Source organism: Festucalex cinctus, chromosome 10 (genome assembly GCF_051991245.1).
Source record: "Festucalex cinctus isolate MCC-2025b chromosome 10, RoL_Fcin_1.0, whole genome shotgun sequence".
Taxonomy (NCBI): Eukaryota; Metazoa; Chordata; class Actinopteri; order Syngnathiformes; family Syngnathidae; genus Festucalex; species Festucalex cinctus.
In genome coordinates, this window is record NC_135420.1 from 13,070,367 (window position 1) to 13,094,639 (window position 24,273).

Consider the following 24,273-nt stretch of genomic DNA (forward strand, 5'->3'; position numbering starts at 1 on the left):
ATTCCGGAGTCAGACTTTTTTTTTTTTTTTTTTTTTTTTTTAAGTGTTCTAGACTATCTCCCTACACTTACAGTGCAGTATTTCTTTTTTTTTATAGAACAGAGAACACAGGGGATGGGTATGAGTTGACTTTATTCTAATTACAGACCAGCATCAGTGTGCTGTGGTTCAACTGTCAGGGACATTTGAAGAAGAAGGTTCCGCAGTTGTTCGCTGGTAAGCACAGAGCTGGAACACACCTAAAGTGGATGAGATACAGTTATTGGGACACGTGTACTGTAAGTGATATAACTATGACATCATGAATGGAGGTTGTTTTGATAGTCGATAATCAGAGACATGTCATTCCAAGGAAAGATTATTGAATACAATATATATGTATATATATATATATATATATATATATATATATATATTTATATATATATATATTTTTTTTTTTAACAGAATTAAATAGTTGATAATGACGAGTAATTTTTTGGCAATAGGCTCATAGTGATAAAGATAAATATGGGTTACCTGTGTCGTAAGCTAGAGGTCATAGTTATTGTTGCTGTTACTGTTTATGCTGAATTCCTTGACCACACACACTATAAATAATAAGAACTCATCAGAAATACAGTACCCGCCGCAAAAGCCAGGATGATGGCCACCCATCCGATGATGTAGGACCACGAAAATCGCCAGTCCAAGAAGCGTTTCCCAAAGAAAGTGACTGTCACTCCCGTGTAGATGGAAAGCGCCAAAAGAGCAAGAAAACCTGAGAGAGGCACCGATACGTCTTAAATGCATCATATTGCATTGAGAAAGTTGGAATATAAATGGTGAATTGTGCAGAACAGTTCATGATAAAGTATATTTGGTCTCACCTGAGAGGACCAGGGCAATGCCCCCCATGCGGACCCTCTTGTTCTTGGTACCGTTGGTGAAAGCGCTCAGGCCGAGCACCACGCCGGCGAAACAGCTGAGCACAGCCAGCAACATGAAGGCCCGAGTGGCATCCCAGAAGGCTGAGGATCACATGGTCACTTCGTTAGTGTTACCACAAATTAAAAAAATAATAATAATAAATTATGGGTGTCAGGGGATTAAAATTTTTAATAAAATATTTTTTTGCTAATTTTTCATGCACTTGTTAATATAAAAGTGGAAAAAAAATGTTAAACTAATAGAAATATGGCTGCATCTTTTAGTCATTGATACAGTAATTTAATGATAATTTATAAAATTGAGTTCAAATTAAAAAGATATGTACTGTAATGTAAAAAAACAAAAAAAAACAAAAAACGAGTGTGATATTGATTTGTGTTGAGGTCATTTTTCTGCCACTAGATGGCATAATTGCATTTGTAAGACGTTGATGACAGCTCAGTGCATTTTTCTTTTCATATTAAAAGCAATGTAATCTTTAACATATAGTAACTTATGAAATTCTGCACATTGGGGGGACGGGGGGGGTGGGGGGGGGTGGTCATTAATTGCACAAAAAAACAAACAAACAAACAAACAAACAAGTGGAACTCAAAATTAACACACTAATTGACACTAATGACACAGCCTAAAATAAATAAACAAACAAACAAATGAAATTAAATAAATAAATCTAAAAAATAAATAAATATATAAATACATACATACATACATACATACATACATACATATATACATACAGTACATTAATAAATAAACACCTTAATTCCAATAGATTTGGTCTGACATTCAACTTGAAATGGGAGTGGCCTTAAACAATTTGAAGCAACTTTTTTTTTTTTTTTTTTTAGAACTACTGCCAAACTGGTACTTGTGATATGAATTGACTTCACCGCCACAATCCATGAGATCGTATCTCGTATTTTTGCTCACAAATCAAAGCACAAAGTCGCTTCTTGAAAAGCTTGTACAATCCTTGTCACAAATCCTCCAGGCCTTACCTACAGTGATGGTGTGAGCATGGCATTTATGATTGATGCAAAACCTCCAAAGGCCCTGATTGGCCGAGCTGCCCGAGTACCGATACTGCATCCAGAAGTCGGTCGCCGTGGAGACGATTAGGAGCACCAGTGCAGCCACGCCGCAGAGTGTGCCTCCTCCGGCCAGAGTGTACAGCATGCTGGAGAAGTCGACAGAACTTCTCTCCACTTGAATTCGGAGGATGAGAAGGAAGGTCAGTGAAATGGGTTGAGGCGAGCAAAACACTTGACCTCGTATCTGACTGACAATGAGAATGCATGATAGGCAGCTCCCAGCCATTGTTCGCTCATTCCCCTTTGTTCAACACACAATAATCTGCCAATAAAGAACATGTGAGGTGTCAGCAGTCACTGTAGGGGTCACAACAAACACAATATGACGATTTCAAACACTTATTTACGCTTCTATATGAAAGGCGACACTATAAAATACACAAAACACCCTAGGTGACACACTCTACTACATTAAAAATTAAACACGTATTTTGAGCTCTGTTCAAAACTGTTTTTAAAACAAAACAAGCTCCAAATGCAGGTTCACCTTAAGATTTGAGTCTCTTCACAATGTTGACTTTTGGAAGTTTAAAGAAAATATCATCCAAAGACTAGAGTGATAACCAATGCTAAAAAAAAAAATAAAAAACAATCCAGGATTTTCCGATACCTCTTGCTCGGTTGGGTGGTCCCTCCAGGCTGGCTGGGTTTACAGAGTGCGTATGCTTTTTAAGCCCCCAAATGTTGCCTCGCATTGTCCTCCTCACAAAAGAGCGAATGATCCAGCGCAGCATGTGAGTGATGACAGTCTCTATTTTACTCTCCAATGACCTTCATCTGCCCAACAAACCATATGTTTTTGTACCTAACGTTTTTCAATATATCAATCTGGCAACCGACAATCGATGCCATATTTTGGTGAACAAGCCAAGCCAACACAGATATATGAGTCTCTGCACAAAATAACTTCATTCTGAACTTGAACCTGACCTTTCGGCAGTTTATTCGGCAGTTTCGGCAGCCTGTTATTGGTATCAAATGTTGTCATCATAATCAATGAATATGTGAACCACAAAGTACACAATTTTCATTTTGCATTCGTAAAGAAGTCCCATCTTGAAGAACCGATTGCCAATTCAACCCCCTTAAATTGTCGGCATCCTAAACAATCATCATCTGAACTTTTCCCCTGGTCGAGTGTCCCCTTTTTCTCCCTTTCCCTTCCTTCATCAGCCCTGATTTGGAGGCAGAAGGCTGTCTCCACGGCAATGAGACCATATGCTGCGGGGCACCAGCTTTTCCAATATTTAGTCCAAATAAAGAATAAGAAGACAAATGGTGTAGTTTAGGTTAACTTGAAAAGGCTTCGCTTCATAATGGGGCCCATAATACAGCCAATTGTCTGTTTAACATGTCTGTACAGCTAAATTCCTACATGTATTTTTGTAGTATCAGGATTATGTTGTCCCAATATATAGTATGATCATTACAAAGTGTAGGCATGGAGTAACAAATGATTTAACGCCAAATTAATTATCCCCAGTGACATTTTTTTATTTCAAGCCATTGACCTCTAATGACCTTTTGGGAGTTAAGTCAGAATAATCAAAATGATCCCACTGTGACCCCATAGGCAACATCACAATGACGAGATATGTGGAACAAACACTGTGTAAAACACCACAAGGTGATGAAACATAGTTCAACATACAAACACAAACAATTGATGTCATGTCAGGTAAGCAGACGTTCAAATGGTTAAATGGACATTGTGCAAAACCGAGTGAGGGAGTTTAACCAACAGCTTCTATTTTCATGTGCACAATCTCTTCATGATTTTTTTTTAAGGCAAAATATCAGTTGAGTTGGACTGCGCATGGTAACCAAACGCATGTTGTGCAATGTGAACATACTACCTACTATTCATTCAGTTCAGACTTTCAATAAAGACATAAAATGTGCATAGTGAGCAATACTACAAATATGTACACGTGTCAAGGTGCATACAGTACATGGTAAAAAATAGATAAACCCCGCATAATATAACATTCACTTACTACACCAACCCAGAATCTCTTAAAATGGATTAAAAAAAGGCACATTATGTAATGACTTCTTCACCATAGCATTCAAGTTCATTAATATTAATCCATTTGAATTTGTAAAGAAGACAATGACTTTCTAAAAAATATTTAAATTTTTTTGCAATATTTGTTTTCTTTTTTCTAAGAAATTTTTGTCACAGATTTGTCATTTGGGGTTCTTGTAAAACAGCAAAACTGCATTCACCATGACACCCCACAAATACGATCTCCAGATTTAAAGTGCTAGTTAAAATTGTCGGATTATTTTAGTGAGTACAAGTATAGCACACAAGTGAAAGATTTGACACCAGTATACTCTGAACATAATGTACATTTGATGGTTGGAATAACTAATTATTTGCCACCTTCTCCTCTCTTCTCCGCCACAAAAAATATCTTTCGACAGCGTGAGTTGACAAGCATAAAACAAATACGAGTCCTGTTTTCTACAATTGTCCTACATCTGTATGAACTAACACCACAGACATAATGCATTGAGACAAAAATATAAACATATGCAATAGTTTGTGATCCCCGATTTTGCCGCGCGTATTCCGACTCTTAAGGGTTGGGCGCCCAGAGGACGACGGTCCGATCAGCGGAAGAAGAGAGGAAGGTTCGGTCTTTGGGATGCCATCGACACTGGATCACTTTGTCCCAGTGTTCTCCTGCTAACGTCTGAGGGAGCGCTTTTGTTAGGTCACCTGGGTTCAAACAAAATGATTGAAGTAATGTCAATCAGATTTCAACAATTAGTGTAACACAAGTTGCTACCTTGCAGGTCACTGATGATGATTTTGTTGTCATAGGAACCAGTGAGAAGATTATGGGCTCCAGGTGAGAAGCGCACAGAGCGGATGTCACTGCAGTGCGGACGGTACGTCTGGACGATGCGGCCGCCTCTGATGTCATAGAGCATGCAGGTGCTGTCCTCTTGGCCTGTGGCGAGCAGGCGGCCGCTGGGATCCACTGCCACCGAAACTACCGCACTTCCTGTGGGGAAAAATATTGCATATTTTCAATAGTTTTTTGTTAGTCAGCTATGGGGGCCACTTTCAAATTTTTCAACTTTAATTTATGTTATGTTGCAAGACACTTATATCCAAGCAGACATATATGTTATTCTAAGATAATGCAGCGTTGCACTATTGCGCTTTCCCCACCCCTTCGTGGTGCAACGCTATTTTTCGTAACCGGATAGGGAACAATCCCAAATAAAAAGAGAGGAAGCAAGAAAATTGTCAGAGCATCTTTGCCAGTTTGTAACTGACAACGCTGCTCTCCTCGCTGCGAGTAAAAACCAAAAGTCTCGTCTTCTCATCCTGTGTTTGATATGTTTTGGTGTGTAAACTTAACAATTTATTAATTAAACACATCAAAAGCAGTCAATCAAGCAATGTGATATTGTTTGTATCGTACAGTTAGGGTCAAATAGAGGCAATAGTTTAGATTTTTTTTCCTTTTTTTTTTTTTAAACATTGGGGTGCACCCTTTATTTCAGAATAGAGCTGTCCCTGCATTAAACAGACACAGAATACCATGTTTATACATGATCAAAACTAAAGCAATCTATTGTAATCTGAGCATTCCCGAAACATGAAATATATGAGAGAAAATTCTGATTCTTTGTAAGTAGAGTATGGTATGTATTGGTCCCTTTTTTTTTTTTTTTTTAAATCAACTTCCTCATATGACTTTTGATCTGTGTTATATTTGATACATCTGTTCTTGATGCTTTAAATTTGTACAATCAAGGTATAACAATTTAATATTTCCAAGGTCTCTGGAAAAGCAATCAGCTGGGTGATACTGCCCTCTAATGGATTATCCGTGCAATGAATGTGTCAGATCATATACGTCAGGGTTTTAATGGGGGAAAAAAATTATTATACTTATGAAATAGAGAGCTCAAAATGTCTGCTATGATACGTTTAGCTTTATAGGGTTAATTAATTAGACATTGACACAAAACAGAAGGCGGAAGAAACCATTTTAGCTTCTTAAAATGAATTATTCCATCCATCCATCCATTTTCTTGGCCGCTTATTCCTCACAAGGGTCGCGGAGGGTGCTGGCGCTTATCTCAGCTGGCTCTGGGCAGTAGGCGGTGGAAACCCTGGACTGGTTGCCAACCAATAAATGAATTATTCATTTCTTCAATTATTCACCATAGTTTTCTGAAAATAAATGTTCTAATTTTACTAGTAAATATTTAAATTGTACCTTTTCATATCTAAAAAAGTTCTACAGAATATATATGACTTTATTAGTACTAGTGGTTGTCTCCATCAACTGTACAAATGTAGTTTTCATGATATGCTGCGGGCCACTGAAAAATGGATGGCGGGTCGCACATGGCAATCTGCGCCACAGTTTGGACACACCTGCCCAAAAGTCAACCAACATTTTTGGGAAAAATAGCCAATATAGCAAATCTAATGCGACTTCAGCATATTAAGCATCTAAATAATAAACTAAGAATCTCCACAATTATTTTCCAAGGTCAACCGGGTCTCTTATACAATTTAACCACATTGTTAGTTATCTGGTACACACAGTTCAGTATTTGTACACGGCTAACTCAATAATATCCCAATAATAAGTAACAATAATGGCATCAGAAAAAGAACGGAATGTACACCGCAGTCAGATTAGTTCACGTTAGCATGAATGAATGAAGTCGACTTACCTGAGCCATGCGGGGTGGTACCCACAACACGCGCACAACTTGGAACCCGCAGATCCCAGAAGCGGACTGTCTTGTCTTGCGATCCCGAAGCGATCATCCAACCTCCCCATGTGTATAGAGTCAAAATGTGGCCTGTTCAAAAGTACAGATGATATAACATGCACATCCTACTTTTCAGACTTAATCACAGATTGCAAAGTCTTCAAACATCAAGGTAAGCGTCCACAGATTTTAACTCGAATTAAACTTGTTTTTGAGTGTGGTCAAATTGTGTATGTACTGTATATGAAAAGTGTCTTTCTTGCTATTTCTCTTCAGACAAGTCAAGAAATATGTTTTTGTTTTGTTTTCTTTACTCAGTGTGACCAAAAAATAAAAAATTAAAAATGGAGCCCAGTGCAGGCAGTAAAAGGAAAGTCAACAGCTGCTTTCAGGAATGAATGTGAGCAGTGCATATTTCTTTTTATTTTAAAATGGCCTACCGTAACTCCATTGTAGTCCGCACTCCATTGTAGCTAAATGTATAAATCTGGTGGATTAATGCGCCTTATAAATTGTTGTGCAAACCAAAAGTGTAGTTGCCATGACTGCCGTTGCTTCTACTTCCATCATTCCAACTGCAGTTGCTTCTTCTTTATCTTCTTTAAAGTGATACTTCACTCACTGAGCCATTTTCAGCAGTAAAAAGTTAATATTATTCAGAATTAATTTGATTTCAATAAGTACATAAATAAATATTTAATAAATAAATGAACAACAACAACAATAATAATAATAATAATAATAATAATAATAATAACAATAATAATAATAATAATAATAATAATAATAATAATAATAATCAACACAAACTAAATGACATTAAGCAGTCAAGTTGTTGTTTTGATAACAAAAAAAAATGATGCCTTGTGCTATATATATTTTCCAGCAATTGAGTTTTTAATACATTTTTTTTTAAAATATGAATGGACTCAGATGATTTCACAAACTGACACCTTGAATTGAAATACATCGTTCTTTTTGTTTTGTTCAGTATTAGGTTTGGAAAAAATATCCGTTCCTCTGATAACATCATTATTTTCTACAATACCTTTAAAACCACATTTTCCCACTTTCTGTCAACTGAAGAACACCTGTTTTCTTGATTTGGTCAGTAAACTGAGCCATGATTGGTCGTTACCTGTTTCCTCAGCACAGGTGAGGTCATCTTCAGCAAGTGGCAAAGTTAGTTTTTAAAGGGATTGATTAATGAAGTTATCGCATTAATTTATAGACAAAATCTGATGAAAATTGAAACACTATCACCATCGTTTCTTTTCAAACTTTCAAAACGTTTCAAGGTCAGTTACCAGTATGGCCACTCAAGGCGTGAAGACCCTGTCCTCTCTGGCAGTCAGTGGTGTAGATGTTGCAGTCTCCAGCTCCAGCACTAATCAAGATGGACCCTCCGCTCTCGGGACCCTCCATGAAAGCCAAGTCCCTGATGGTTCCGTCATGCATGCTGAACTCCAGATCAGGACCTGGATGATGTCATACATCCGCCAAATCTTGATCCTGCTTGAATGCGCATCAGTTTATGGTGACTAAAAATGTGTACCTGTCGCATTGCAGCTGTCAGCATTGAAAGGCAGAACTTTGACATATTTGTCATTGGAGCCGGTGGCCAGCAGCTGTCCGCAGTGGCTCCATGCGACACAGTAGATGGAACCTTTGTGGTGTTTGTTCCTTCGGAAGCGCACCACCGGCTGCTTGATGGCGTCCGGACTGTTAAACATGTAGAGACAAAATATGAATTTTAATATCTGGGCAGGCAAGTTGAACTGTGCAGTCCAGACCTGGTTGCGAGGGTGTCAGGATAGGCGCAAACTCTGAGAGTTTTCGAGTTGGAACCAACAGCGTATAGTGATCCGGAAGGGTGGAAGGCAACTGATCGTACTGCTTGCGTGTCTTCAAGCTGGCTCACTTTTGCAAAATGCGTCTTTGCCTTTCCCGGCTGTAAAGAAAGTTGCGGAAAAACAATTCATTTTTTTTCTTTTTTTTTTTTTTAAATCGGATTTTTGTTTTCTTGATAGTACCTGCTGGGTTGTGCAACGTGTCACACGGCTGCTCGAATCATCTTGTCCTGGGCCTCCAACCCTCTCAGCAGCACTGCAGTCACATTGCATGCATTCAAGAACACAATAAGAAACATTTTAAATGGCCATAATTTAATTAATTTGCAGACGAAGTGCTCAGATGCAGCCACGCAAAAGTTAATGAGTGCACATGGCCTCCTATTAGCACTAAAATCACATGAAATAGGGATGTGCAATTAATCGAAATTCAATTACAATTTCATTTATTACACTCCACAATTACAAAATCAGCATAATCGTAAATAAAAGATTATTAATACTAGTTTTTGAGTTGTTTACATTTATACATTCACACTTTTTTTTCCAAACTTTGAAATAACTAATTTAATAAATTGTTTTATCCAAAAGAAATATGCATAATTCTAGTGTTTCAAAGAATTTGTATTTTATTTTTATTCATCCTAATACTTTTTATGAATTTTTTGTTTGTTTGTTTGTTTGTTTTACATTTAAACATTTTCCTGTTTTGTACCAAAGAAAAATGACCGTCCTACTGCACAGTGCACATGCTGCACTCCCACTTAAAGTTTATGCCAAAATAAATAAGTATAAATATATATATATATATATATATATATATATATATATATATATATATATATATGTATGTATTATTATTATTATTATTATAAATTCTGTTTGGTCCAAAAGGAACTTACATAATTATTGTGCTTCTATTTTTTTTAATTACTCATAATATTTTTAAAAGTGTAAACATGTTCTTTTGTAAGAAAATATAAATAATCATCTTACTGTACAGTGCACAAGCTACACTGCAACTTTTAAGTTTTTGCCGATGTAATAAATAAATAAATAAATAATTAATAAATAATACATAATATTTATTATTATAAATTCAGTTTGGTCCAAAAGGACCTTCCGTAATTATAGTGTTTGTATTTTTATATATATATATTTTATATTGATCTTAATATTTTTAAATGCTTAAACATTTTCTTGTTTTGTACCAAAAATTAAATAATCCTTTGTACAATCGTAATTTCAATTATTGCCAAAATAATCGTGATTATTATTTGTTTTCCACAATCAAGCAGCACAAACCTGAAACTGATTTGTTTTGGAACAAACCACCATTCATTCATTACCTTGCAGGGCGTGTTGCCTCATTGACGTGTTGCAGGCAACGGCTTGCGGGGCTGCTGCTCACACTGTCCGGCTTTGCCCTTTGCACCTGCGCTGAGATTTGGGTGTTGGATGCGCTGCCGTCGTCTGCCACACCATTGCACTGCTGGCTCAGAGGGCTCATCTCATCTCCGTGGTGGTCAATGCCAACGTTCATCTCCTCCAGTTTCTGAATGGATCTGAACAGAAGACACTGTGAGTTCATTTAGAGATACGATATCTGCAATCCAGGTAACTTACACTTCAACATAATCCAAAATGATTGATATGAAGGCACAATTGTCTAAGATATATAAATGGTAGCATATGTGAGCATTTTATATATGATTAATTCACTGTTTAAAAAGAAAATATCAAAAAACTATTTAATTTACTGTGCAGGTAATGATGAGTCTGTATGAAACAATCTAAAAATGACACAAAAAGTTTGTTAAATGTAGTGCTAAATAATAATGATACCTCATTATTCCAACAAGTACATCAAAACCACTAGGGGGCAGCATGAACGCATTCTAGGCAAGTTATTTAGCTCATTTTTTATTTTTACCTGAAAGAAACAATAGTGAACTACTACGTTGAGGAAATGGTAGTCTGAAAAAAAAGATGTTTGAATAAAGCTTATATTCAAATAAAATAGTCAATATCTATATGTGACTCCACCTTGTATTCATGAAAATTAATTGAAGCCAAATTAAAACATCCACCTGCAGTGGGCCAAATATAAAACACAAATATTTGATCACTTATAGACTGAGTAGTCAACTTGAAGTAAAAATGGCTACTTCAATGTAAAATATATGTTTTTGAAATAACAGAATATTTATTTTAGCTGGTTAATTCATGTAATTCATGCTCCTGATCCTCCGCATGCGGTCAGGGACGTGCAAAGGCTTCCTATCCACTCCCCTGCATGTAAAGAGCAAAGGGGTATAATAATACATAATATTATATATAATAGTAATAGTAGTAGTATTAGTAGTAGTAGTAATAATAATAATAATAATAATAATAATAATAATAATAATAATAATAATAATAATAATAATAATAATAATAATAATAATAATAAATCATTTTCAACTGTAGTTCTGTAGTCCGTGCTTTACGTTTATTTTATTTTTCAATCCAAAAATGTCAATGATGACATCCTGAAAATATAGCTATATTTGCATATTTACTATTCAAACACATGGGCCAAAAAGTAAGAGCAGCTCCAATGAATCAGAACATCTTTCTTGCCTCATACAACCACAACGCACAACTTAATTGCAGACGTGGGGAGTTTTTGTGTGCCCTCACACGTTTGTTTTTACATTGCCAATATACATTTTATCATGCATGTACTGTACATGCTGACGTCTGTCTAATATATTTATTTTATGTATACAGTTAGTATTATAATTTAGTTTTGCAAATTCACAGAGAGGCACAACAGAAGGATGAAATAGCTACATGTGGCTCTGGAGTCGCAGATTGCAGACCACTGATCTAAGGGCTAACTTGGAGCCACTCACAAGAAGGAGTCATGCCATCTCACTTACAATATGACAAATAACACTTCATATCTCTTGGGTCATATCAGTTCACCGTGACAACTAGCATTGGCCTCTCCCAGAGCAGTTTTTCCGTGGTGCTGTGTTAACTTTTAAATGCTATGCAAGATAGGCAGATGTGCACTCAATTTATGAGGTTGCTGGCCAAAATTAGAGTTCTGGATTATATTTTTATAACTCCACAACTACTTCCAACCTTATTTGTTCACTTACCGAGTGAGAAAAGTCTCCGTGAGGTTGTTTTGGGCTCCGTCGAGCGGTTTCACACCCCCCTCAAGCAACATCTGCTGATAAAGCTGTCTCTGCTGTTGCTTCTGCTCCAGATGCTGCTGCACGCGCAGACGCTGCCTGTAGTACTCTTGCATTTGCTCTGCCGAGTCAGGCTGCTGACACGCATAAACCAAGAGCAAAACATGGTGAGTTGTAATTTGTCTGTACATGTTGTAGCTGTAGCACCTTCTTAAGCGATATCGTGTTGCTGTTGTTTGACTGTCATTTTGCAATTACTGCTCAATTTTGGTATAGAAACACATCAGGTTACAAGAACATACATGTTAGGTTCATCGAAAACTTGGCCATAGGCATCACTCGTCATTGCTATTCAAAAAATGGATGCAACATGCCAATCAATATTAGTCATCACAAACACATGCAAGAGCACACGCCTACCCACATTTACTGCATATAATAGACAAACTCTCCAAAGAGCCTCTCAAGGCCTTATGCTACATTATCCATGCCATAAAAAAAGTTTTCAGGGACCTCATTGTCCCTTCAACTCTGTCACCGCCACTTTTCATGCACACACACACCGCATCCAATACGAAAACACGTTACTCCATTAGCAGGAACCCGGGATGCATAAAGATGAGTGATGAAGGAGCCATTGGGCCATCTCGGGTGCGACAGCAAATCAAACCAGATGATCTGCCTCCTCTTGCCATGACCTCCACCACTTTCACGCGGCGGTGGCAGCAGGTCACAAGTGTCTCTGGACACTTGCGGCGGGGCAGTTACGAGGGATTTATGAGGGCTGGCGGTATGGAGATGAGGCGGTTCAGGGGTTCAGGGGGAATCTATTCTAAATCTCGTACTCTCTGTTACTCTTGGTAATAATTCCCATGACAAGACACTGCCTCAGACGACCTTTGTTATTTGTTTTTATTGTCTTGATTCATTGAAGCAATCCAGACTGAGAAGCTAAAGGTAAGCGCTTAAAACTATTTACTGTACCTGTGATGCTTCCCCTGATAACAGCCCTCACATACTCATAACTTAACAAGAAGATAATTGTGTGGAGCCTTCCAAAGAAAATGTATTAAAATGTCCAAATTTGCCCCCAAAATTTCCTTGATCTGATCTTCAAGTTTCATAAATATCATTAAAGCAGTGTTTTATGTGACCTTGTAGATCTCACATCTCTGAAAGTGACATCAGATTCCACTATTATGATATGATGCAAAGTTGTTCCGAGCTCAATTACCAAGATACATTGTTTCTTTTTCTTTCTTTTTTTTTCCTTTTTAGCAAATACAAGAACACGATGGAGTCCTGTTTATCGTGGGTATAAGTTTCAGACCCACCAACAATATGTGAAAAACCACAATACAGAGCGCATATAAACCCTTGAACAACTCCCCTCCACAATCTTTAAATACATTTCAAGGAAGGGCAAGGGCAAGTAAGTACACTGTTAAAAATATATATTTATATATTTTTCATTTCCTCTTTAAAAAAAAATATATATATTTAATATTGCATTTGTGGAATATGAATTAAGCAGCAAAATCTACCTGTTTTTATCCAACTAAATAACCGCTTTGTTTGTGAATGTCACTCGACCAAACTCAGAAAACAGATTAGTTGTGATTGGCCGTTACCTGAGCCCTGAGCAACTGTGATGTAATTTTCAGTCGACAAGTGGCAAAATGGCTGCCCCCTTTGAGATGTATAAAAGCGGATGGGCGGTATAGAATATATTATTGTTAAGAAAATGTTTGACTTCTGCGATTGGCTGGCAACCAGTTCAGGGTGTACCCCGTCTATTGCCCAAAGCCAGCTGAGATAGGCTCCAGCACCCCCCGCGACCCTTGTGAGGAATAAGCGGTCAAGAAAATGGATGGATGGATGGATGGATGGATGGATGGACGGACGGACGGACGGACTGATGTTTGTTTGACTTTTCTTCTCCTTTATAACACAAGGGGAACTGTTTTAAAATGGGATAAAAATCAACAATATGTCTGTCTCTCTTCAATGATTTTCTGGCTGAAAATGTGTCAGCTCTTTGATGTCAAAAGCTCAATCAGCCCAGTCTTCTCTGAAATCAAAGTGCTTATTTTCAAACTTTCAGATTTTATTTTTTTAGGCCAGCGAGATTCAGTCCAAGATTCCAACAAACAAATGGGCAAGAGTATACGGTTAATACAAAAACAGTGCCAATACATACATGCCATTCTATCGTTTGCAAAAACTCATAGTTTGTAGTTTGAATTTGAAGTTCCGGATATCTTTTGTGATAAAAGTGCTGGAACTTTTATGACACATCATTCATTACCTCAGCTGTTTCTGTGAATGCCGTTCCTCCGTCCCTCCCAGGAGTCAGAGGGGTGCGCGTGGTCTTGGGACCCTCCAATCCCCGTGGATACTTTCTAAAGTCAAAAAAAAAAAAAGTTGCTTAATGTTAGTTCAAACAAGAGATTAGTGCTTTCACTATCAAATGGTTTTAGAATCGATTAATCTATCAATTATTCAATCAATTAATTGACTAATCCGATTTAAAGTACCTAAAAGCCTTCAATTTTTTCAAAAGCTGACCATGCGCCTTATAATCCAGTGCGCCTTATATATGGATCAATATTGAGTCGCAACATGTCTCGCCGTCAAGACGCTATCGGTGACCCTGCACGATCGGTGACGCGCAAGCGCAGAAGATCCCGCCATCTTGGATCGCTAGCTAATACTAATACTTTGCCTCAGAGAAAATAAGAAAACAGCTGTTTATTCATTTTGGGAGTGAATGGAGTTGTCAGAAAGCTGGTTTGTAATCTATTAACAAAGTTTAACTGACCTATCTGACTGTTTTGTTGACATTCCCTTTAGCGCAGCACCATCTAATGGATGCATAATGTAACCCCAGCCTCTACTGTAGCGCCTTATATATGAAAAAAGTTTTAAAATATGTCATTCATTGAAGGTGCGCCTTATAGTGCGGTGCGCCTTATATATGGAAAAGGTTTGCCAATATGTCATACATTGAAGGTGCGCCTTATAATGAGTTGCACCTTATAGTGCGGAAAATACGGTACATTACAAAAGCATTTTTTACTTGATTGGTGTTTATTAACCAGTATTTGGTGGTTATTTCGTATTTTTTATTTGTATAGTGATTTTTAAAAAAGTGTCGGGAGAGAATGGTGTACTATGTTACCGGTTTTAACAGCTCTACAAGAGATTCAACATTGAACAATGTGTTGGGCCTTTTGTATTTCAAATCAAGAAGCATTTACAATATTTACTTCTCGGGTGAATCATCCAGTTGATGAACATTGCTCTCCACCAGGCTTCGACTGAGAGCTGATTTCATGTTGACCTCCATGCCTCTCTTGTCCTGGGCAGCCAAGCCATGGGACAGACCGTCCAGAGCCGGGTTCAGGGATCTGGACATGTACGTGTCGGCCGAGTGCGGCCTCTGGCGGAAAGGTGAGGCCGGGCAGGGGGACAGGCGGTTGATCAAAGGGGTAAGGAGGTCTGCGTGGCCGGCCTTGCTGGGCTTGACCAGGCGCTCCACATGGATGCTGAGGGTCTTCTGTTGAAAGGCGCATGAAAACGCACCAGGGGAGAGATTCTGCAGCCAGGACAGCAGCGATAGATCCAGTTCGTCGCAACCGTTCCCGCAGAGCAAGTCTACGCCGAGTAATACTTCGCTCTCCGTTATCGCCTCTCCAGTTGCTTTGCTCTGCAAAGTAAATGTGTTGCTAAGACCGACTGAACTGATTTGTAGCAAGCATATGGTCTAGACCAGTGGTTCTTAACTTTGTTGGGAGTTTCTGGCTCTCTACACATTGATTTGCAGCAGATACAATGAAAACCACAGAGGCCCCAGAATTGAACCCTGTGGAACACCAGATAGGCCAAACAATGTAGTGTGATCATCTCTAGCCTCTGTGGGGCATATCATCACGAAACATTTGAGTCAGGTGTGTGTCTTGACCTCTGCCAAACCCCTGAAACGAACTCACCGAACCTCTGGTTAAGAACCACTGGTCTCGACCCTGTAAAAACTCCTGACATTTCAGTTTCACAAGACCTTCCTACAACAGAGTCAGTCATGACTTCCTTCGACAGCAACAGACGCTCTTCCACTAAAATCTGTTCTAGCTGCAAAGATGCCGGCTCACCTGGCAGAATTCGACACAGCACTCATAAAGAATCCCTTTGATGAGCAGCTGGAAGAGGCGGTTCCCACTCGCTCGGAAGCCCGCCTCGCTCAGTTTCCTGTCCGCCGGAATGAACTCGGCCACCATCGCACAGGCTTCCTCGAAACAGTGGACGCGCGCCGTACTCGGGTTCCAGTCCTTGAACTCGGCATGGTGGGTGAGGCGAGGCAGCGTGAGGAGAAGACATAGTTTGCTGTAGTCCTCCTTAGATGGGCAGAAGTCCTCCAAGTTGTGCAGGCACTTGACAGCCTCCTGCATGGTAAACTCCAGCTGTGCATGGCGGAAGATTCATAAGAGTGAGTAGCTGTCAATACGATAACATAGTCTGTGTATGTAATCATTTAGCATTCATAGCCTAACAAGCTAAACTATTTCTATAAAACTGTCAACATGTCTGTGAATACTAGAAGATGCTGCAGAGGGTAATCATCAACTGTTTTCATGATTTTATTTTATTTTTTTTAATAGAATATGCCAGTAACCTGGCAATAGCCAGATTTATAATTGTGATTCACTCAAGAGTTCTCCACAATATCAATCTGGGACTGCTCCGCATTGATTTATTTGAGAAAGGCGGGACATTCTGCATGTGACAATCAGTGGTACTTTAACTTTATCATTCAACAAGGAAACGGTGAGTAATTCTGCAAAAACAGAAATAATTGCAGTGTCCTTGCGTCCATGTTAGATTAGTTTGTTTCCCACGGTGTCGACACTTCCTGGTTTCGTCACAACTGTATATACCGCCTCTAACCACAATGCCTCTGTGGTGTGAACCGGATCAGTGGAAATCAACGGGATCGGTTACAAGATGTATTCTCCTGAGTTTGTGAACTCACAATACCGCGAGAATTCAGCTTCCAGAGCAAGGTTAACGTGACAGAGTGATCAGTACAGTACATCACAGCACATGAAAGCAATCCCCAAATTAACACTAACTGATTGGATGCTTTGAAGTGATGCTTTATTTCAACATTATTGCTAACCTTACTTGATCTTCCAGAAAAAAGTTCTTGGTTCCAAAAGGTGGTTTGTGTCAGCAAATTGACTGTTCAGGCAACATTTTGTGCTTTGAAAAAGTTTGAATTTGTTGAAAAGTTGAATTTGTTGAGCACATAGTACTCAGTTTGATAAATAGAACAATATTTCTTTTGTTTCCTTAGTAATAGTGTAAATTCCCATGTAAACGTACATTTTGGGGATCTTCAGTCGCAGACATGGCATTATTTACACAAAGGGCCTCAAGAAACTTCTGCTTCAGAATGATATAGCGGAACCTGCAAAAACAAAACAAAACAAAGTATGGGCTGATATTTTCACAATTAATTAATTAATTAATTCATTCATTCATGGGACATGTTTCTGTCAAAATACCCCAAGAAACAAGAATGATACATATAAGACTCTTTTCAGTATGTTTTTATACCCTTTGGTTTATTTTGAGAGGGTGTTCATGTCTCATGCTAACTGCTAATTAAAGCGTTCTTAAAAACAAACTATTGTTATATTGTTGTGTTTTGTTAGCTTGACAGTCCTTGCTAGCTACAGGGAGACAACTGCCTTTGCATTTGTCGATTAGTGCGCAGTTACCTCCTCCTTAGCAGAAGCTAACGTTGAAAATAGCAATGTGCATCCAACAGCTCAGCTTAGCTTTTGGCTTTCACATCATATTGTTTCTGTGTTTCAGATATTGCTTGAAAGTACTTGTTGTCAAAGACATTTAAAAATAGGCAAGTTAGGCTATTAAAGAGTTACTTGGTAAAACCACTTGAAAGACTATATATAGCTCATTCAACCCTGCTAGATCGAAATGGGATGTGACCATGATAGGAACTTGGCTTCTTCTTGGTAATGTTTAGTTGTTTTTACCTTTTCTTGTCAAACTTGTCCAACCCTTCTAAAGGCTGAATGAATTGCATCACCTCCTCCCACTGACCATCCAGAATGAGTTGCCTGTCAATGAGAAGCAAATGAATCATATTTCGTGAAGTTATAATGCGGTCGGTGCATGATGTTGTCATACCTGAGGAAGAGCATGTCATCGGAATAGAGGCCGTTGATGACGCCGCTCTCCTTCTCCAATGCCAGCATGCTGATGTGCAGCTTTCTGGAGCTGAGGAAGTCGAGGACCAACTTGACCACTTCTGCTTCTTTGATGTTGATTGTCTCCTCTGCTGTCATGGTGACCGCTTCAAGTGGCGGTTTACAGGCCACTTCAATACAGATGCATTTGGAGACAAGTGACAGTAAGTCAATCAGGTATGACTTATCCAGAAACTGTAAAAATACACTACAATATAGTGATATATATTATGAAACAGAGAACAAATTCAAAAGGAATTCGTTTTGCACTTTTTTTTTTTTAAATAAGTATTTAATTGAAATTGAAACGTTAATTATATCAACCATAGCTAGTGTGCAATTACAGTAACAGCGCAGAAAGAAAAAACATCCCAAAAAACCCGGCCCAAACAGTGCAAACACTGCAAGTTGTGTTTGCTGCAACACCGGGACGGACGTTATCCATATTAGATCCAACATCTGCAATTCAGTGATGCGTTTAAGTACATGATGTGCTTCCTTGCTGGTATGCCAATGATACGTGTACAGATCTGATCAAGGGTGTTGACGCTGCATGCATGCTGTGCATTGTGCGCTATGTTGACAGTACTGTAGCGCGTTTGTGGCGAGTAGGCACCGCCCAGACCCACAGTCACAATCAGACACGCACGCACGGAACAGACCCATGCTATTCGTTTCAACGCTACAGACGTGACGTCTCGTCGAATCGTTACCGTGTCCTGACCTGTCAGTGCGCCAAACCCAAAAAGCGTCCAAGAAGGTGTCGTCAATAAATCCCGGTTTGCTAGCAGAGCTCTCCTCCTGCCTTATTTTGTGGCGGGCAGGTTGCGTTGCCATGCGGACGCACGCAGCCGCAAACGTCCAATCGGGTGCGCCATTATCGCAGTGTAGACACACCTACTTTGTGTAAGACCGACAACTTGTCAACTGCAGGGACACGGACACGACAAATCTATCTATCTATCTATCTATCTATCTATCTATCTATCTATCTATCTATCTATCTATCTATCTATCTATCTATCTATCTATCTATCTATCTATCTGAATCGGTCTGTCTGTCTGTCTGTCTGTCCTTAAAAGTATCACAGTTGAATAAACAAATAATAAGTCAAATACATGATAGGACATACATTTTTTATTCCAATTTTGGAAACTTACAACATAAGAACAAGAATTATTCAATTTATTTTTTCCCCACCATTATTTATTTATTTACTTATTTATTTGCACCTTTTTTTTTCTTTTTTTTTTGGTCCTTGGGTAACAGCACACGAATCTAAATATATCGTGAAATTGAATATGTTTTACATAACATGAATTGGAATTATCATAACTAAAAGACACATTTAATAACACAAAAAGGTTATGGCTTTTAATTATATTATCCCATTGTAAATATTTAAAAAACATTTTTTTGGGTCCTCAATAGGTATATATATATATATATATATATATATATATATATATATATATATATATATATATATATATATATATATATATATATATATATATATATACTTGTTTTTCAAGCTCAACATTAATTCATAATTTATAAAATATAAATAAATGAAACAAGGCAGGAGGAACATCGCAATTTCTCCACCACAGCATCATCTACTAGAATTAGGAGGCCACTGCGTGCCGACCTTGATGCAAATCGAAAAGTGTTATTGTAAGAAAAATAATTGGAAAACAGGACTCAGACTCGACCACTTAATGAAAATAGCACCATTCCCTTTAATGACATATTGTATTTGATCAATAATCGAGTCTATAATTGAATGTGCTTACAAAATTACAATCAGTGTTTATTCGAACAAGTATGAGGACTTAAATAGTTCAGATGAGCTCAAGGAAAAATACGGACCACAAACAACAGCAGGCGTAACTGTATTATGCTAGTATGTTGTTTTGTACAGTTACCCTGTTGTTGTTTGTAGTCATGCAACTTTTGGTATTACATTATTGTTTTTTTTTTTTTTTTTTTTTTTTTTTTTTTTCATTCGGTAGTCTTACCGATTCAACGTCTTGTCATCATTGCTCTTTTCCTTTTTTTTTTTTTTTTTTTTTTTTTTTTTTGTGTGTGTGTGTATGTGTGCGTGCGTTTGCGTGCGTGCGTTTGCGTGCGTGCGTGCGTTTGCGTGTGTGCGTTTGCGTGCGTTTGCGTGCGTGCGTGTGCGTGCGTGAAAATACGTATAAATTTATACTCATTCATTCACCTAAAACCTTATAAATATCCCATTACCCTTCGCCTTAACCAGGTACTTCAGAATCTTGCCAGAGTCGTGAGATTTAAATGGTCAGGAGACCAGAGAAAAGGTCAGAAAAAAAAGAAATAAAGAGAAAAGAAAGGTAAATCAAAGTGACATCCAGCACCGACCAAACACTTCCTGCCTTCCCCATGATTACAAAATCAAAGTCTTACGCCAACCCCGGAAGCCTCTAAATTCCAGCAAATTTAGCGAGATCTCAAGAGCCCAGAGGAAAAACTAAAGAGAGGAAGGAGGGAAGGATCGATAAGGCAGAGTGAGATCAATAGAAGCCAGTACATCCAATCCATCAAAGTGAAGTCCAGCACCAACAAGACCCCTCCTGCGTGGTTACAAAACCGGAGTCTTATGCCAACCCCAGAAACCTCATACTTCTAATAAATTAAGATCTCAAGTGACCAGAGGAAAAACTAAAGAGAGGAAGGAGGGAAGGATAGATAAAGAAAAGTGAGAACCACAGACACCAGCACCAACTGATTCAAGGGGCTGTGGGAGGGAGAGGGTACTTCTGCTGAGTTTCAGTAGATGCTGGTGCGACGGATCTGGCATGCATAAGGACCACCACCAAAGAGAGAAGCCGTCAACCGCGGTCCAGCAAAGCGAGCACCCCCCCCCGGAATCCCCAGGCCGCGGCAGCACCAAGGCCACCCCCAAGCCACCCGAGCGGACACCGGTCAGCGAGCCGACCCAGACACCCGGAACACCCCCGCCCCAGCCCCGGCCCACACCCCCGAGCCCAAGGCCGCAGAACGAGGCCCAGCGGGCCCCCACAGCGCCCCACCGGTCCCCAGCCCCCATCCCCCCACGACACCCCCGCACCCCACCCAAACCCGCCATCCACCACGACCCAGGCCCCACCACCCCCGACCCCCAAACCCCCGAACACACCCCGACCCCCAGCACCCAACCCCCCACCCACCCATACCTCCACCCCCCCCCCAAACAAGCCGCCCCCCCCCCGACGGCCGCCACCCCCCCCCCCGCGAACCCGGCCCCCCGCGAGAACCCCCCACCCCCCCCCGGAAACCGGCACCGGGCAGCAGCGCAGAGAGGGAAGATGTGCCCACCCCACCTCCAGCCGCGCGAGATTTGCACCGCGGCGGGAGGGGGGAAGCAGAGGAGGAAGCACCAGGGGAGAAGGCGGGACACCAGAACACCGAGCCCGGTGGGGAGAGGCCCCGGTCGTCACGCCAGAGTACAAGTGACACCTAACCCTGTTACTGAGTCCGCCAGCTCGCCGTCTGGCGAGCTCTACCCTTACACCGTGAATGTGGCCCCACCCAGTGTATATACAAGTGTGTGCGTGTGGTGCATTAAAATTGGGAGCAGGTGAGTCGGAGCAGAGGGAAAAAATTTCCCCTACTCCGACACACCCGTATCCCCCCCCAAAAAATGAATATGTATATGTGTGGTGCATTAAAAAAGGGAATGGAGGGACAAAGTGGTGGGGCAGGGACACAAATGGGGGGGACCACAGCGCTGCCAGGCACTGCAGTCCATCCCCTCTGATGGCTCCCCGCCCCAACTCACCCCTCCCCTTGGACGTGAGGTGCATTAAAATTGGAGGGGAGTTGAAGGGTGAAGACGGTGTTTCCACCCTTCCCCACCCCACCAAGAAATGTGTTGTGTGCCCTATGTGTATATTTACAAAGTGTATAGTGCAAGCTAGTGAAGTGAGTAAGAGGAGCGACCAGCGGGGCCTCACCCAACCCGGCGGGTGTAGGTGGCACGCCCGCCCCCCAGCACCCCCACCCCCTGCCGCCCCCCACCTCATCCACCCGGCACCACAATGGGCGGACAGCCAGCGCAGCAGGGCTACCGGACAGCCCACCAGCCACCGGGGCCCGCCCGGGGCACCAGGAGTTATACCGGAGCGGGGCAGGCCCCAAACCCTCGCCCGGCCCCCGGAGCCCGACGCCCGGGCCGGGGAGGGAGCCCCAGGCCCAGGGAGAGGGAGGGGGAGGGGCCGCAGGGCAGACAGGGAAGGGGGGGGGGGGCGGGGGAAGCGGGGAGAAGACGACAAGAAGGCGAAAGGGCGGCTGCAGGGCAGGAGGCGGGGGGGGAGAGGAGGAGGGAGGGCGACAAGGGAAAAGGGACCGGGAGGCAGAGGAGGATGGGCGGGAGGAGGCGAGGAGGGAGAGGCGACGGGGGGGAGGAAGGGGGAGGGGAGAGGGAACCACGGGGCACACCGGAGGCCCACCCACCCCGAACCGCGCCGCCGGGCACGGAGCAGCGGACCGCGCCGGGACGGCACCGCCCCGGGCACCAGGGGAAGCACCCCAACACCGCACCCCACAGGGGGCCCAGGGAGCGGCCAAGACGCAACCGCCACCGAGCAGACAACGGGGGGGGGGGGGGGCAGAACCACCCCCGCCCGACCACAGGGGACGGCGTCAAGAAAATTGACTAATTAGCATGCAGTAACACCTTGGTGGTATTACATTATTGTGACTTGGTGGTGGTTGCACCCTTAGTAACAAATTCAGTGGTCTATTTGAATTATTTGAAGAATATTTGAAGAAAAAAAAGGCCCACATTTATTCACACTTGGCCATTTGTGCACTCGAGCTGGTATGCCTTTCCTCAGTATCTTATCCTGGCACACAAAAATGACTGATAAATAATATTTTTGTTGAGAGTAGGCCTACTGGGAGAATCAAAGGCATTTTTATATGGTCAGTCAGTGTCTTTGTGTCATCCAGGATGTTGAATCAAGGCAACTTGAACTCTTCTTCAGTTCATTTTCTTTTATTATTTTTTTAAGTGTGGAGTCTCCTTATGTCTCGGATGTGTTTGGTCGTCCTCGTTCCTGTTTTGCTGGTGAATGGCAACCTTGACCTGCCTGCTTTTCTAACAGCTCACTAAACAGTGGTTACTCTTCCTGTGGAACGAGGCAATATTAAGACTGCAAAAGACAACAAACATCCTTGTGTATTTTAGGGGCCATGCTGAGTTTATTTATTGCAGAATAAACAAACAAACTACATTTTCAGCAAGCTCTTTTGACACCACATTGACAAAGAGTCGTTATAGCAAGAAGGTATGAATTCACATTAACACACTGTACAATAAGCTTAGTTTAAATATTTGCTTCCCTTGGTTTCCTGTGGTCAATAACCAAAAGAGACATACTAGACTACGTTTTAAACAAAAGCACATGCTCCTTGAGTCATAAATACCCCCCCCACAAGTTTAAACAAAGCATCACGTCAGTCGATTTGTACACATTAAACCTGTTTATGAGACCGGCACCAACAAAAATGGTGCATTTTTACCCGTATGCAGCAAAACATCATCTGTCTCACAACAATTTTTCTACAATTCTAATGAAAAATCCTACTGAAAATATGCATTAAACATGTTGCAGCTAAAACACATTTGTCTTATATGATGTTCATTTGGTTGTCAACACATCATTTATAATAACGCGTAGTTCTAAATTCATGAAGGGATGTAAGACAACAAGACTGGCATTTGCTCACCTTATTAGCTTTGTGAGTGGGAATCTACAATTTATTACTCTACGAAAATGCCAGCCTACAACTACTTGGCACAGGAGAAATGCTTGAGGCGCCATTATGCTGGATATCAGTCTGTAGCTGTGATGAGACATTATCTTTATGAACAAAAGCATCAATTGCAAACTGTCACAAATGACAGTAAACTCCACATACAACATAAAACCTGATTTTTAATTCGATATACTTGAAACATTTTGGATTGGATGAATCCCTCAGTGTGAAATAAAAGAGTTCAAAATTGGCTAAAATTGTGATTTGGGAACCTGCACTGTTTTTTAACTTTGAGCTACCTGAGCTCAGTCATCTTATGTCCCATGTGAAAATAAATACCTTTCTTGATTAGACAAGAGTATATAAATTAAAATGGTTTTAAATATTTACTAATAG

At 40.6% G+C, this 24,273-nt stretch overlaps 2 protein-coding genes across 6 annotated transcripts; both read right to left on the minus strand.

Moving 5' to 3' along the window:
- Nucleotides 1-115: 115 nt before the first annotated feature.
- Nucleotides 116-2,718, minus strand: lim2.2 (lens intrinsic membrane protein 2.2). 2 transcript variants are annotated; one of them, XM_077534695.1, is made up of 5 exons: nucleotides 2,635-2,718; nucleotides 1,932-2,138; nucleotides 870-1,010; nucleotides 626-760; nucleotides 116-239 (listed from the first exon to the last, which is right to left on the minus strand). In XM_077534695.1, the coding sequence occupies exons 2-5, from the start codon at nucleotides 2,107-2,109 to the stop codon at nucleotides 169-171; spliced, it is 525 nt and encodes a 174-aa protein (XP_077390821.1). In that variant the 5' UTR covers nucleotides 2,110-2,138; nucleotides 2,635-2,718; the 3' UTR covers nucleotides 116-168. The 2 variants fall into 2 exon arrangements, with proteins under 2 accessions (XP_077390821.1, XP_077390819.1); XM_077534693.1 differs by having other exon boundaries at nucleotides 2,512-2,671.
- Nucleotides 2,719-3,493: 775 nt separating this feature from the next.
- LOC144027564 (WD repeat-containing protein 47-like) lies at nucleotides 3,494-18,962 on the minus strand. 4 transcript variants are annotated; one of them, XM_077535192.1, is made up of 16 exons: nucleotides 18,803-18,962; nucleotides 18,031-18,220; nucleotides 17,877-17,960; nucleotides 17,200-17,284; nucleotides 15,969-16,277; nucleotides 15,087-15,526; nucleotides 14,126-14,219; nucleotides 11,782-11,951; nucleotides 9,979-10,194; nucleotides 8,813-8,885; nucleotides 8,573-8,730; nucleotides 8,335-8,501; nucleotides 8,087-8,257; nucleotides 6,738-6,869; nucleotides 4,823-5,041; nucleotides 3,494-4,752 (listed from the first exon to the last, which is right to left on the minus strand). In XM_077535192.1, exons 1-16 carry the CDS (start codon nucleotides 18,924-18,926, stop codon nucleotides 4,610-4,612), a joined length of 2,775 nt encoding a protein of 924 aa, XP_077391318.1. In that variant the 5' UTR covers nucleotides 18,927-18,962; the 3' UTR covers nucleotides 3,494-4,609. The 4 variants fall into 4 exon arrangements, with proteins under 4 accessions (XP_077391318.1, XP_077391317.1, XP_077391320.1 ...); XM_077535191.1 differs by having other exon boundaries at nucleotides 11,782-11,954; XM_077535194.1 differs by having other exon boundaries at nucleotides 11,782-11,954; nucleotides 18,814-18,951.
- Between the last annotated feature and the right edge of the window lie 5,311 nt (nucleotides 18,963-24,273).

Bases quoted from the DNA above. Each gene is read 5' to 3' on its own strand.
- LOC144027564 (XM_077535191.1), bottom strand. From the start codon at position 18,926: ATGGCAACGCAACCTGCCCGCCACAAAATAAGGCAGGAGGAGAGCTCT. The intron at 10,195-11,781 runs GTAAGTGAACAA...TCTTCTGTTCAG, and splicing joins ACGGAGACTTTTCTCACTCG to ATCCATTCAGAAACTGGAGG. The intron at 8,502-8,572 runs GTCTGGACTGCA...CATGTTTAACAG, and splicing joins CCTGACACCCTCGCAACCAG to TCCGGACGCCATCAAGCAGC.
- lim2.2 (XM_077534695.1), bottom strand. From the start codon at position 2,109: ATGCTGTACACTCTGGCCGGAGGAGGCACACTCTGCGGCGTGGCTGCA. The intron at 1,011-1,931 runs GTAAGGCCTGGA...TGTGATCCTCAG, and splicing joins TGCTCACACCATCACTGTAG to CCTTCTGGGATGCCACTCGG. The intron at 761-869 runs GTGAGACCAAAT...TGCCTCTCTCAG, and splicing joins CATTGCCCTGGTCCTCTCAG to GTTTTCTTGCTCTTTTGGCG.